This window comes from Pogoniulus pusillus, chromosome 2, assembly GCF_015220805.1.
Source record: "Pogoniulus pusillus isolate bPogPus1 chromosome 2, bPogPus1.pri, whole genome shotgun sequence".
NCBI lineage: Eukaryota > Metazoa > Chordata > Aves > Piciformes > Lybiidae > Pogoniulus > Pogoniulus pusillus.
Window position 1 is genome coordinate 39259066 of NC_087265.1, and position 15937 is coordinate 39275002.

Consider the following 15937-nt stretch of genomic DNA (forward strand, 5'->3'; position numbering starts at 1 on the left):
TTCTAAGAACTAGTTTGCAGACACCACCTGAAAGCCTTTGAATACTTGGTGCTCCTAGAGATTTGCAGTAAGGCACCTATGTCTATTACTCTGATTTTCTCTGCCTCTGTCATCCCACTTTAAAAAGTATCTTGTGAAGTGATTTTCCCAGTTTGGCTTTCTTATCTAGGCTGGTAGGGGGTTTGAAGTAGTGCTGTCTTACCTGCAAACTGATTTCTAGATCTGTCATCTTTTGGCAAGCTTATTAAACTTCCTTTGAAGTGGCAATATCTACTCAGTTAACTGATTTTTGAAAACTCTTACTTAAAATTTTGTTCACTTGTCTTTCCTCTTTAAGTTTTAAGGTGAGAAAAAAATCTTACTGCTTTCATACTTGACTCAAATACCTTCTTTTACTGATTAAAACAAGGAACAAATCAAGCTGTTAAGATTGAGATCCAGGAAGATTTTTGCATATGAGTTGGGCCCTACTCCATCACCCACTGATGATAGGTGTGCACCTAGAGGCGTCATTCACTTCATCTGCACTGACATTCAGGTGAACAAACAGCACTTTGGGCAGACAGACTGAATCACAATCTAGTGGCTCAAAATAAAGACAAGAAGAGAGGTGGAATACAATACCATTTTGTACATCTGCCAACCAAGCAATTTTTCCTATCTAGACTTAGTCACAATGTAGAACAAAAAGTGCAGATTGTATTATGCTTTCGATAGTGCCATCAAAAAATAATGGTGGATTATAGTTCTCTGTCTTCTTCTGAGGCAGGTGTATTCATACAGTGATGTACTCCTTTCCAAATGTGATCATTATGCTCAGTTCTAGTTACTAGAATATGTCATCATGTTTTTGTGATGGATGGTTATAAGAAAAGACGAAGCATCTTGACTGTGTCACTGTTAGTGATAAAATGAAGTTCCTTACTTTCTACAGAAATTTGCTTTACCAGGACTTTCAAAAACAACCTGGAAATTTGATTTTAGAATGTGCTAGGATTCTATTAGAAGTGAAAAAAAAATGTTTCAAAGATATTTCATAACCACAACATACAGGAATACTTGGAGAATGATTTTTTTTATAGTATAGCTCTTCTATTTTAAAAGCTATCTAGCCTTTCATGAAATTATTTAGCTTTACCTGGGAAATTTACATAAGACTTAAGTCTTTCCAGCAAGTTTAGTCTTTTGACCTTACAAGTTATTTATCTGACTGAATTTTTTGTTTGATTGCTTTGTTTGTTTGTTTACTTGGTTTGGTTTTGGGTTGGTTTTTTTTTGTCCCTCGAGTGAAAACTTCTTTTGTTTGGATATTTCTCTGCATTGTAATTTCACTTAGGGTAGTGATAATGGCCTTTTGACTAAGCTCTTCAGAGTCCTGTAATTCTGTCTTAGTTTATTAAGAGTTATACAGAAATAAAAATCTGAACTCTTTGCTTATATTTTTCTTTTTGGTCTCTTTATAGTGTGAAGTTATGCTTAGAGAGTGGAATGGCCTTTACAGTTAATTCTGTGCTTGCGTATTAGGGTAAAGGTTAGTCAGATATTTGCGAACCTTGTAACTTGAATTTTGATGAACCAGATCCGTCAATGTAATATTCTAAGAAGGGATAGAATCATAGAATCAACCAGGTTGGATGAGACCTCCAAGGTCATCCAGTCTGACCTATCACCCAGCCCTGTCCAATCAACTAGGCCATGGCCACACCTTGAGTACTGTGTCTAGTTCTGGGCTCCTCAATTCAAGAGAGGTATTGAGATACTGGAATGTGTCCAGAGAATGGCAACAAAGCTGGTGAGAGGCCTGGAGCACAGCCCTGTGAGGAGACGCTGAGGGAGATGGGGTTGTGCAGCCTGGAGAAGAGGAGGCTCAGGGGATGACCTCATTGCTGTCTACAACTACCTGAAGGGAGGCTGTAGCCAGGTGGGGGTTGGTCTCTTCTCCCAGGCACCCAGCAACAGAACAAGGGGACACAGTCTCAAGTTGTGCTGGGGGAGGTCTCAGCTGGATGTTAGGAGGAAGTTCTTTCCAGAGAGAGTGATTGGCATTGAAATGGGCTGCCCAGGGAGGTGGTGGAGTCACCATCCCTGAAGGTGTTCAAGAAAAGCCTGGATGAGGCATGTAGTGCCATAGTCTAGAGTCCTTCAGATGGCATCAAACTGTGACAACCTGCATTAAAAGCTTGAGCATAATAGGTTACAGAATGAGATTTGTAGTACTGCAGCTCCACATTTGCAGTTTTTATTGGTTCTACAAGCCTGACATACTCCTTGTTGTTGGTAGACATTTTGTTCCTTTGAACTTCCTTTGACCTAAATTATGCAAGCAAATTAAATAAAAATTACAGAAGTAAGCCATTAAATATTTTTCTTACTTTTGTACTCATAACAGGATCTTAATTGCATGTTGTTTGAACATTGTGACCTGATTCTAATACTGCTTTATCTATGGCATAGATACAACAAATGGATATTTATCTGTGAGAAGAAGAAAATTGTTGCTGCCTGCAATATTTTCCTCACACTGTCGACACCCACTGTTCTGGATCAGTAGACCAAAATAGTCAGACCAGTCAATATATAGTTGTCAAATCTTCTGCTAAATTAATACTGTAAATTGCAAAGGTTTCCAATTTCTTCTGCTAGTATATTTTCAAGTTTTGCTTTGGTGAGAGAGTCCTGCCAGTGACAGGGATCTGCAGCTATCTGCTGGAAGAGAAAATCTGATGTCAGGGATAGAAGGCAATTTTCAAGTAGGTTGTCTCCTGAATTCTGAATTCCTCAGGATCTTCTAGTCTCCTGTACTTCTAAAACATTTTTCTAAAGTACAAAATAATTGTTTTAAGTACAATATGAAGACTCTAAATTTGGTCTAATTTTAGCCTGATCAGTTTATTAACAGAGAAGTTATGGGGTTTGACTCAGACATTTGACATCGTAATCTGTTATTTTCTAGCATTCATTAGCCACAGTTTGGTCAATTTGGAAGTTGTGGGGTTTTTTTGGTAATGAACTATTAGAGAACCATCTCGAGCCCCTTTTCCAAGTTTTGTCAACTCCAGGAGAAACTGTAGTGCAGAAGAGATCACTCAAAGTCTTGAGAAGCAAACAAACAAACAAACAAATACAATGTCACCTTCAAGAAACAACACCAAATTTCAGTTGTAATAGCTATGAGGTTGTTCAATGAGAATTTTATCTGTAATAGCAGTATTGACCTGGCAACAATCATCACTGAGGATGCTTCAACTGTGTTTTTCACATTATGCAGTTAAGAAGCTCTAGCTGGTACTTAGACTGGAATTGAGTGCCTAAACCTAAGTGTTTTCTTGCCTGAGTTTCTGAAGCATCTGGGACAGGCTTATAGACTTGGCAGAGGACCCACAATTGGAGGTCAGGCAGGACACATAAAGGCATCTGAAATCGTACTGGGTGCCTGTTTCTATGCTGAATTTTCACTGATTAGCTTTGTTTTCTTTGTTTGCTTGTTAAGTGGGGGGCAAAGCAGGATTTAGTGAAGAAAAAGCATGAAAAGAAACACAAGAAAATTAATTGACCTCAAGATTACAAGCAACAATTCAAGAGACATGAAATGCTAAAAAGAACGAGTCAGGAATAGAGAAAAACCTTTGCTCTAGAACAATTTTTAATGGTGGTAGATACTGGGAATCAGCTGTCATTAAATTGCGTCAGAAATTGCAACTGAGAAAGGATAGCATTATGAGGATTGGTATCAGATGAGACTGATTAGTCAGAACAGTAAGTGGGGCATTATTTTAGCCTGCTTAAACTTTATTCTGGTATGCCAAGGAACTTATTTGTATTGGGAAAAATTATTCTTCAAAACAAAAAGAAAAGAAAAAACTGAACCCATTCATTAATAGTTATGGCTGGATCTGACACAAGTGATTCCATCTTTGCATCCAAATATCTGTTAACACCATTTTATCTCTCCATTTCTACATGGTGATGAAACAGCATGTGTACTAGTACAGCAATGATTAGTGTGTCAGTAAAGTTCAAGTTATAATCCAGCTTAGAAAAGAAGGGATAAATATCTCAGAGACCATGCAGCAGTAGAGGAAGAACTCTCTTCATAGAACAGATTGTGGTAGTGAGTCAGATTTTACAGTTGCTTAAACACTACCAGAACAAGGGACATAACTATTCCACCAAGAGGAAGCAAGACATGCTGAGAAAGATTTAGTTCAGCCTTGGATAAAATATTTTTTTTCCTTTTAAGAATTCCAGGATTCCTTCCAAGACTCGTGGTATATCTATATGGACTACAGATAAGATTTGCTAAATAAGTTTTCACAGCGATTACATAGGTCTGGCTTGTTGATATTAATCATTTGTATGACAGACATTCTAGCAGAAACAAAAAGCAGCCCGAGTTTGCTAAATCCTTATTCCCCTGTAAGACAGTTGAGTAGCAACAGAACAAGGGAGAAGATGGCTGATTTCTATCCAACATTAGAATCCATCTCTGCCTACTCTTGGCTCATTCTTTCTTACTCCTTCTGGCCACCAGATGAGTCTGCAGCATCTCCTGCAGCTGCTGTGTGGCAAAAAGTCTCTCTAGCAGCTGTGGAGCTTTGGCCATGAGATGTTTGTTATATTCTGCTACACCGCTGTAGCGTGCAGCCATAAGAGAAAGTAGAGTTGCAAGAATACCTGTTTGGCTTCTGCAGAACTGATTTTTTTTTCCCCCTACACATCCGTGAATCATCACCTTATGTTCAAGTAACTGCTCTTTGATCTCTCTCCTTGTTTTAATTGATAGTCCACAGAGGTTTTGGAGCTTAATCCAAATCCAGTCCTAATCCAGTTCCTTTTCTCAGCATCAGATCTGTCTGTGCTCCAAACACACAATTACGTTATGCTAGCAGTTCACATGGGCTTTTGTTAATGCCTTTTGTTTGGTACTGGTCTTTTGTCTATTTTTTTTAAGACCAGAGTTCATCATCTGTTGATCACATCTAAAAGAAATACCTGCTTCTCCCTGCACACTGTTTCTTGCAGAAAGGTCTTTGGTTGTGGTAGAGCTTGGTAGGTGCCATGTAGTTGATAGTATATCATTAGACTGAAATAAACTTGTCTTTGTGCAGTGTGTTGCTGTGTGAGTAATGACTGTAAGGCAGTTGTGGTTTCTGGTGTCATCTGCCAAGACTTTGAAATCAAGGAAAAGCACTTTGCAGGCAGATCAGAAAGAAAAAAAAGATGTAACAGAACATGAAGAGATGGTGAAGGTCATATTTAGTGTTGAATGCATTTATAGTTAAAAAAAATGATGTGATAGTAGTGATGATCTCTTTAAAAAAAAGAAAACAGAAGGCATATTTTTGAGGTTTAGACAAGTATTAACAAACCTTGCAAATCTGAATGAATCATTCATGCTGTCAAGAAGATAACACACAAAATAATCAATAGGATCAAATAAAAATCTACAGAACTGTCATTGTATTTTGTCAAATGTTTTACATTTTCCCTATAAATAAGACTATTTATATTGATTCTTTGGATGTGGAAGGTAGTGAAGCAGATAAGAGGTAATTAAAAGCATAAATCTTAGGAACTTATGAAGGTAATTTTCTATTTTGTAGACAGAACTGACAAAATGATGAAAGTTGTTAGCTCCAACATGACAGAAATATTGCATGATTATAGGGTACAGGGTTATAATGTGCTGAGAGTTCTTTTCAAATAGCAGCTGTTTAACAGAGCTTTTAACTAAGTTTGCTTAGACATTTAAAACCTGACTTGACTTCTTATGACGTGGCTGATATTCACAACTTTTATGCTTTGCTATGTCCTTTTCAAAGGGTAACCTACCTTACCATTCAGAGCAATTAGATTTTAGAAACCTGTTGAAAACAGAACTGGAACCTAATGCATAGCTGTGGTATCATAGATATATGAATACCTCAGTATGGTAGATTTCTTCAATTATATCTATTATTAATATGCAATGAGATAAAACTAAATTTTTCAACACCTCTTCCTCATTTATCACTTCATGTAATTTTTATTAAAGTTATGCTTCTAGTATAATTTTTTTATGAATTTATGTAGTCCTCTCATAAATGTGCATACTCTTACAATATGGTTTTAACTGCTAAGCTACCTGGTCAAATATTTGGCAGATCTCTTACTATTTTAAGAAAGGGAGCTTTGTAGTTTAGGACCTGCTGTGAAGTAAAATGATAATATATTATGGATGTAAAACACCTTGGTGTCCTTCCTTACTATATTTTGAATCAACCAGGTTGGAAGAGACCTCCAAGATCCAACCTACCACCCAGCCCTATCCAGTCAACTAGACCATGGCACTGAGTGCCTCATCCAGGCTTTTCTTGAACACCTCCAGGGACGGTGACTCCACCACCTCCCTGGGCAGCCCATTCCAATGCCAATCACTCTCTCTGTGAAGAACTTCCTCCTAACATCCAGCCTAGACCTCCCCCAACACAACTTGAGACTGTGTCCCCTTATTCTGTTGCTGGTTGCCTGGGAGAAGAGACCAACCCCCACCTGGCTACAGCCTCCCTTCAGGTAGTTATAGACAGCAATGAGGTCACCCCTGAGCCTCCTCTTCTCCAGGCTAAATAACCCCAGCTCCTTCAGCCTCTCCTTACAGAGCTGTGTTCCAGAACCCTCACCAGCCTCGTCACCCTTCTATGGACATGTTCCAGTATCTCAACATCTCTCTTGAATTGAGTGGCACATAATTGGACACAGTATTCAAGATGTGGCCTGACCAATGTTGAGTACAGGGGCAGAATATCCTCCCTTGTCCTACTGGCTGCACTGTTCCTGATACAGGCCAGGCTCTCATGGCCATCTGGGCAACACTGCTGTCTCATCTTCAGCTACTATCTACCAGTACCCCCAGGTCCCTTTCTGCCTGGCACTGCTTGGGGTTGTTGTGGCCAAAGTGTAGAACCCTACACTTGGCCATGTTAAATCTCATCCCATTGGCCTCTGCCCACCCATCCAGCCTGTCCAGGTTCCTCTGCAGGGCCCTCCTACCCTCCAACAGATCAACACCTGCTCCTAGCCAAGGATCAGGCAAACTTACTGATGATGGACTTAATCCCCTGGTCCGGATCATCAATGAAGATATTGAACAGGACTGGTTGCATGGGAGAGACCAACCCCCACCTGGCTACAGCCTCCCATCAGGTAGTTGTAGACAGCAATGAGGTCACCCCTGAGCCTCATTTCTGTATTTCTCCTTCCTAATGTCATCCTGCTCTACATAGATTTAGTTTTATTTCTTGTCAGACTGGGTAATATGATGGCAGATTAAAGCACTCAGTTTAAGTGTTGAGGGTCCAATGGTCTTATTTCAATGAAGACCTTTCAAAGGGCTACTTCAGCTGAGCCTGAATAAATCTGAACAGCAGCAACAACCAAAAAAGTTTCATTTCATGTGCACACACCCTGAACTGTTAGACCTAGTCAAACTTGAATCAGATTGCCATTGAAGGGATCAGGCAGGTTAATAAATTCAGTTAATTAGTCATTCACACAGCAAATAGATTCTAGAATTCAGTCACTTGTGAACTGTCAAAATGAATAGTGCTGATTTCAAATATACTGTCAGTCATTGCTCCTGACAGGGGTAATTTTCTGTAATCTTTGTACTGCAGTCTTATCTGAATTTCAAACATTTCTTAGAGGTAATACTGCTATCTATGTATCTAGATGATTTGTGTGTTTCCTGGTTCTCTCTCTCCCTTTATATATGTATGTACACCTCGATTTTATCCAAAAACTACAGCTACTGCAGGTATTTTCTGCAGTGCAGTATGCTTATAATAAGAAATAGAATATTACTCTTATTAAGCATGTTTAGATGCAGAAGATGATTTGCATTGTTTTATTAGATACATACTACTACACACCACTAACATACTGTATGTAGTCTTGCAGTTCAACATCCTGACACTTAGATTACAGTCACAATAACTTAGAGTTGAAACTAGCAATTACCTCTAGATTTTTAAATCAAAAGTGCATTATATATAAAGCACTTTAGCCAAATTCCTCTCCTTCCTGTTGTTCAGGTGCCAAAAAAAAAAATTATTCAAGGCAGTTTATAGAACAATCAGGTCTGAGAAGCATTTAATTTTTCATGTTTTACTTGGGATTCCTGAAATTTATATTTTAACCCTTCTTCTCTGATTTGATAATGAAGTGATAATGTCATTAATTCTTGTTTCAATTGCTCTCAGTACAGTGACGAAAATACTTTTGTACTGCCTGAAACAGAAGGAAAAATTGATGATTCGATGGTACATCATGGTGCATCTTTTAGCTAAAGCAAGAGAGAGTAAAGAACAATATGTGAAAGTTGAACAGCATCTTGGCACCCTTCTTAATGGAATAGGCTTACATTTGTATAGTGCATCAACTTTTTAAGCACCACGGAAGCACAGAGTTAGTGCAGTTATTTTCTGCAGTACAGTATGCTTATAATAAGAAATAGAACATTACTCTTATTAAGCATGTTTAGATGCAGAAGATGGTTTGGATTGTTTTATTAGATACATACTAGGCTGGATGTTAGGAGGAAGTTCTTCACAGAGTGATTTGCCATTGGAATGGGCTGCCCAGGGAGGTGGTGGAGTCACCGTCCCTGGAGGTGTTCAAGAAAAGCCTGGATGAGGCACTTGGTGCCATGGTCTATTTGACTGGATAGGGCTGGGTGCTAGGTTGGACTGGATGATCTTGGAGGTCTCTTCCAACCTGGTTGATTCTGTGATTCTTTAAGGCTAACATATTGTATGTAGTCTTGCAGTTCAGCGTCCTGACACTTAGATTACACTCTCAATAACTTGGAGTTGAAACTAGCAATTGGCTCTAGATTTTTAAATCAAATGTAACATTTAGATCATTCGTGTGTCTCAATTAAATATCTTTTTAAGAGAGGAAAAACTTGTCCTTTGTTAGGGCTAAGTCATTAATCCTTATAGCATAGAAGGCTCTCTTAAACATCAAAAGTTTTAATTGGTTGGGATTTTTTAATTGCTAATTATAAACTATGAATGAAACTGAAAATGTAGGTGGTTTAAAGAGAGGACAGGAGTCCTGGCAGTGTTTTAAGGTGTAGAAATTTTGGGAGACCAAACTATGGGAGACAAATTGCACGTTTCTTTGTCAGTTGTATTCTTAATTATTTGCAACTGGATGTAAAATACTTTTTTTTTTTCTCATTTCAGTTTTTTCATTCTAAAGATTTACACATATGTTTATCAAAAGATAGATTGACCAAAAGGTAATATTAAGCAAAGGCATTTACACTTTTGTGGAATCTAGCCTGTCAATACAAAGGTGTTTGTTGCATTCTGATATGTAATGTCACATTTATGGCATCTTAGATCTTTTCCTGTTCATTATAACTTACTGGCCAGTACTTCACAACTTCATGTACTTTCTACTAAGTAGGGGACTTTGTCTTTAAAATGTTGTAGTGTGTATATGTGAATCTGGCAGATCATAATCAATTTTAGAACAGAGAGGGAATTAGGTTTTTCCTAGGCAGGAAGTTCTTTCATATGAAATACTTTCATATTCCACTTTATCAAGGTTCACCTTCCTTAACTTAGTAAATGTTTAATTTGAAAATGTACAAGTTCACTGGTGACATTTAATTATGATTGTTTCAGAAAGAAAGCAAACTTAGTCTTTTTAAAATAAAAAAACTGAAATATCCCAATAAAACTGATTAGTGATACAGAGTAGTGGTTAATACCTACAGTAAATGTAGCCCCATATGCTGGAATAAGTTATTATGTGCTTAAAAAGCATCATTAAGTAGGAGTACAGAGAGATTTGTTAAGGTTACGTATCTTTATTTTGGCTTTTCCTAACTTTTTTTACTTCCTCATTGTTTTGATTACATGGAATTTACATGAATTAGTTTTCTTTAGTCAATGGTTATCAAAAAGTGCTTTCAGTATCCACTTAAAATATTGCATCCCAAAAATAGTCACTCTTAATTTCATTTTATGCTTTATTGGGGTTTTATATTAAAACAGGTAAAATGTCTTTCCTTCATACATGTTTAAACCTTGTGTCTACAGAACTTATTTGTGTCAGAAGCCAGTTTGAAATGGAACTTGGAGCAAATATGGTACTTGTGTAAATAGTTTCAAAAACTAGAGTTAGTAATCATCAGAATATTAATAATCAGAATAATTAATATCAGTAATAATCAGAATGTATATTCCAATTTCAGATTCACACATGACTCCAGAAAACTCCAGTGTTTTTTGTAACATACACAGAGCATAGTTCCATGTTGATGCTGTGTTTCAGTTACTAATCAGCAATCGAATCAAATGATTTGTCTTACAGAGCAAACTCTGAGCATCAGGTGCATCTGAAGGGTTAGAAAATAATGCTTACATGGCCAGGAAACATTGCTTCAGTACCTCAAGGAATACTCCTCTAACTTCATTTTGAATAGATTATCTGTGCATCTACTCACAGAACGGAGATGATTTGAAAGAGTCTAAAAATCAAAGGTTTATAACAAAATCCAGCCACTGGAAGTTGAGACTAAATAAACTCAGTGTAGAAATAAGTGGTGTACACCTAACTAACGAAGTGAAGCAGTCAAACAGTTTACCAAAGTTAGATTTTTCCATATTTAGCTACTTTGAAATCAAGGTTGGACAATTTTTCTTTTGCCCCCAACGTTGTTCAAACAGTTTTTCAAAAACTGGTGTTTTCGGAACCCTTACTTATAAGGCCAAAAGTTACTGCTATGTCCATGTAATGTGCAACTATGAATTTGGTAATAAAATGTTATAATAATTTCAAAACTCAAATCAAATGAGAGTCCATTCAACATGTTTCCATGAGGCTTTGCTTGTGTTTATGAAAATCCTAATTTTAATTCTGCCTGGGCTTGCTTGTTCTCAACAGGTCTCATGTACACTACATGAGGATTGAATGAAGGGAATCAAAGACTGTAGTAGGTTATTACTGATATTGCAGGCATTATTATTGCAAATATCAGCAGAAAGGCTTATTATCAAGGAATTGACTTGCTAAGTCTTTCTCTTGAGTGCACTTATGTTTCATTGTATAGCTTTGGCCTCAGGCAGCATATGATCCTATCAACAGTACACATATGCGCAGACCATAGAGTTCAAATATTTAAAGGGACATCATCAACTTGAGAATGATTGAGTAGAAGATCTTATCCTTGCTATTATTTAAGAATAAAAGTATTGGAATGGAAAGGGCATGTATACCACTCAATTTTTTTTTTCTTTTGTACACTAAAGTGTGGATGGTTTCTTTAATTTTATTGAAGACTCATTCTAGTGCATCACATAGCAACATCAAACTTTAAGAGAAATGAACAAAACAGCAAGGGTAGAGAGAGACAGGGTGAAACTCCTGTGCCTGTGTGAAGCCCACTGACATAATAGTGCAAACAGACCTTTGCTCCTCTACTCACATTCACAACTGAAGAGGTCCAAGACAGAAGTTGACAAGTGTCCCTTTAAGTAGTGCACGTAGTAGTAGTGGTATAGCTGTTTAGCTCTTTCTTTATAATCCTTATATTGTGTTTGTACATGTATCATTATTTCAAAGGTTTTAAAATCAGAAAATAGTTTAATAGCCATTGATGACTTGACTCTTTACTGTTTTCATAATTAATTGTTTAATAAAAATCTCCATTTCAAAGGAGCTCAAAGTAAAACTCATTTGGCAGCCTTTCTAACTGAATGCTTGCTTACTAAAATCTCTCACAGTAGAAAAGATGCAGCCACAGTATGACACCTACACTGTCCTTTTAAAGTGGAAGTCACTGTGTTTCATGGGGTGTGTCAGTCAAGAAGCTTCAGTGTATGCAAACCACTCCTCCATTTTAGTGGCAGATCTCCAGGAGTTTTAACAGAGCATAATTATTTGAGAAGGCTCTAACACACTGTCTATTCTCTCGTCTGGTCCAGCTGTTTCTATTCTTCACTTACGCTGCTCTTTTATTACATGCTGTCCAAAGGTCTTCCTATTGTAATGCATATTTCTGATGATCTTAAAGCTATTTTCTTTTGTAGAATTCAAATGTCATATGTGTTTTAGTTGCTTTTTGTAAGAAGCATGTGACTCGTTTCATGGCTCGCTTCATTTAACACAGTGAACTAAATAGAAGAGTCTTACTCAACCGAAGAGAGAGAACAAGTTTTTGCATGAACCTATTAAAAGTTTACTTGCACTGATATACCAGGTGCCAGTGTGTGGTCATCTGGTTACATGAAGCATGCTTTCTCTTGAATGTTTTACTTTGAAGTAAACTACAATATTAACTTTCTCTAGTTAATATGTAACTTTCAATAGAGGCACCTAGTACTATGTCTGAAGTATTTTCTTTTACTAAGTTTGTAAATACTAATAACGTGAAGCTATTGCTGAATAGCTTAATGTTAGAGAAATAGACTTTATTCTGGATAAAATTATGTCCACTCATTTTTTGTTAAGCTGATTTCCTAAGTAAAAAAAAAGAAAAACAGAAAAGAGGTAGTTCCTTAACTGAGATGCCAAAGCTTTGAACTTTGTATTATGCACATAGCTTCTTAGTTTTGCACCTAACAGAGTGGCCCAATTTGTAAATGCAGCTGGATAGGTAGAGTTAGGAACAATAACAGGGACTCAAAATCACTGCTAAAAATAGGCATTTATTTGTCTGGCTTTATCTGTACAACTTCAAAAACACTGATCTAGCTTCTGAAGCTAGTTTTTAGACAAGGGTAAAGTGAACATTACATCTTGGTATGTATTTCTGTTTAGACAGGTCAAGAAGAGTGCATTATATATAAAGCACTTTAGCCAAATTCCTCTCCTTCCTGTTGTTCAGGTGCCAAAAAAAAATTATTCAAGGCAGTTTATAGAACAATCAGGTCTGAGAAGCATTTAATTTTTCATGTTTTACTTGGCATTCCTAAAATTTATATTTTAATCCCCCTTCTTTGATTTGATAATGAAGTGATAATGTCATTAATTCTTGTTTCAATAGCTCTCAGTACAGTGATGAAAATACTTTTGTACTGCCTGAAACAGAAGGAAAAATTGATGATTCGATGGTACATCATGGTGCTCTTTTAGCTAAAGCAAGAGAGAGTAAAGAACAATATGTGAAAGTTGAACAGCATCTTAGCATCCTTCTCAATGGAATAGGCTTACATTTGTATAGTGCATCAACTTTTTAAGCACCACGGAAGCACAGAGTTAGTGCAGTTATTTTCTGCAGTACAGTATGCTTATAATAAGAAATAGAACATTACTCTTATTAAGCATGTTTAGATGCAGAAGATGGTTTAGATTGTTTTATTAGATACATACTAGTATATAAGGCTAACATATTGTATGTATCACAGTATCACAGTATCATCAGGGTTGGAAGAGACCTCACAGATCATCAAGTCCAACCTTTTACCACAGAGCTCAAGGCTAGACCATGGCACCAAGTGCCACGTCCAACCTTGCCTTGAAGTGCCCCAGGGACGGCGACTCCACCACCTCCCTGGGCAGCCCATTTCAGTAGTCTTGCAGTTCAGCATCCTGACACTGAGACTACAGTCTCAATAACTTAGAGTTGAAACTAGCAATTATCTCTAGATTTTTAAATCAAATGTAACATTTGGGCCTAGAACACAAACCCTCACTTTAGGAGTGAGAACTTTATGTAATCTTGAAACCTCTTTTCCAAGTTACTGAAAACATGAAACATTCATTAAAATCCTGTCTTTTTGGATGTATAAGAACTTACATCTAGGAAAGCTGTCATTATAAAGCTACAAATATTTTCTGGGCTGTGTAATATGGTGCCTGCTATTGAAAGTATCACTTTTCTGCCTTGTCATCCATTGTGTTATACAGAAGTACAGAAAAAAAGTGAGCCTGATTTGTTCTCCTTTGTAGAGCCAGGCCGAGGCCCACTACAAAGGAAGTAAACATGCCAAGAAGGTCAAAGCACTAGAGGCAACGAAAAATAAACCCAAAGTTGGTTCTTCCAAGGACAGCGCAAAGGCTAACACAAGCTGCTGCACCACGCCAGTCACAGCCAACATCTCTGACAAATCAGGTCAATGAAATGTTTTTGTTCTATACATTCTTTATTTTCTCCTTTTATTTTCTTTGGTGTTTGTACAAGAGAGTCTGGTTGCATGATGGTGGTCCATGACTTGTGTGTTCTAAACTATTTTCTATGCTTCTTTGTACAGAATTGATTAATGTTGATATAATCAAGGTGCGTTTTTCACATCTGTGAAATGTGCTGTCCCTGTTGCCTTTTTTGTTGTGTGGTGGGGTTTTTTGGGGGGTTTGTTTTTTAAACTTGTGAAATTTACTCTGATAAAGTATGGATGTTGTTCATAAAACAATAATAATGAATGGATGTGGGTGGAGGGACAAATCTGAAGTGTGTATATTTGGTCGAAGCGCAAGAAACCTTCATATGTTTTTCCTTTCTGAATAGGATAATGTTGCTCAAACAGGAAAACACACCTACAAAAATGAGGTGAAGCCTCATAGCACAGATATTTTCTGACTTCCACAGCTCATTAGTGTTTTATTGTTTGGGATTTTTTTCCATGTTAGTAATCTGAGGAAGAACAGTGACACTAATTGTGGCAGAGCTGCTTGAGTCTCTTTCTGTTCTGTCAGTGTTGTGTTACTGAATGAAAGAGGATAATTTCCTGAGCTTGCTGACAGTCTGAAATACAATACTTATTATCCAGGAGAAAGCACCTACTGTGGGTTTCCCAACTGTTGGTCTTACAGACTGCTTCTGATAAATTTGCTTCTGCCTTGGTAGCCATTTATTATCCTCTTCACTGGAGATGCTCACATTGCTTAGTTTCTTTCTTGGTTCATCTTAAAGCTACAGCTAGCTTTAAATTCACTATGTGCACACAGAGGGTAAAGGGGTTTATTTGCATAGGGGACTTCTTTGTCTAGATGTGTGGTTTTGCAGTATCCTGTTGTCAGTTCAACATTAGGGCATAAGTTTAGGGGACTTTTCTGATTTTACCAAACAATGTACGGCCTCAAGAATGCAGGTTTTGGGTATCTTTGACCTTTCATCCTTGATAAGGCTCTCCTGAAACCAGTTATCTCAGTACACAGTGTTAGCCTAATTTTATCAATTCCTCTCTCTGAGACCATCTTATCCTAAGGTAGCAATGTCAGTCTAACTTTGAACAATCAGTCACTAGTAGCATTTGTATGCAATCTGAGGCCTTTGATAGATACATTTTTTTTACTATCTAAAAGTCCACGAAAGAAAGGAGTTCATCTGGACAAATTGATGGTAGCTAGCACTATGGGTTGTCTTAATACATCTCTCTCATACATTGCTTATGTACTTGGATGCCTTTTGCACAGAGGCTGCTAGCTCTGAGAGTTCTGAAATCTTAATGACAAGATCTTCTCTCTCCTGCCCAATAAATGGCTTAGGTAGTCAAGGAGTAGTTGTGGTTACCTGGTATAGTAATTAGAAATAACTCCAGATCCACAATGTCCTTCTTCCCCTTACTTGCTCAACAAGACCCATTCTCTGCCTGTGAGGGTACCCTGCCACACATGCTCTGTTTCTGATTCCTCCAGATGCCTGGAATATTTTTTCTGTAATTTAGGTACCTCAGTAGGCAGCCAGGAGACAGTAGACATGGCAGTGTGGGCTTTTCCATCCCCTTCATCAACAATTTCAGTCTTAATTAATGGCTGAACTAGTACTGGTTCTGGTATAGGGTCAGGGTCTTCTTATGGATCATTATCATCACACCAAACATCTTCATCCCTCATTTTGAGATCCTCACTATGTCTGGCTTTCCTTTAGAAGAGGTCAGGGGTAGTAACCAGTGCATAGGACTCCACAGTATTTAGAATGTGTTCTAAATATAGCTGAGAATGCAAT

At 37.5% G+C, this 15937-nt stretch overlaps 1 protein-coding gene across 10 annotated transcripts in view; it reads left to right on the forward strand.

Annotated features, from left to right (window-relative positions):
* The window catches only part of ZNF385B (zinc finger protein 385B), a 188555-nt gene that overhangs the window by 149309 nt on the left and 23309 nt on the right, over positions 1-15937 (forward strand). For all 10 annotated transcript variants that reach the window (XM_064161913.1, XM_064161886.1, XM_064161896.1 and 7 more), the window contains one exon: positions 13942-14104. In XM_064161913.1, the coding sequence (XP_064017983.1) occupies positions 13942-14104 (163 nt within the window). The remainder of the gene's footprint in view (positions 1-13941; positions 14105-15937) is intronic.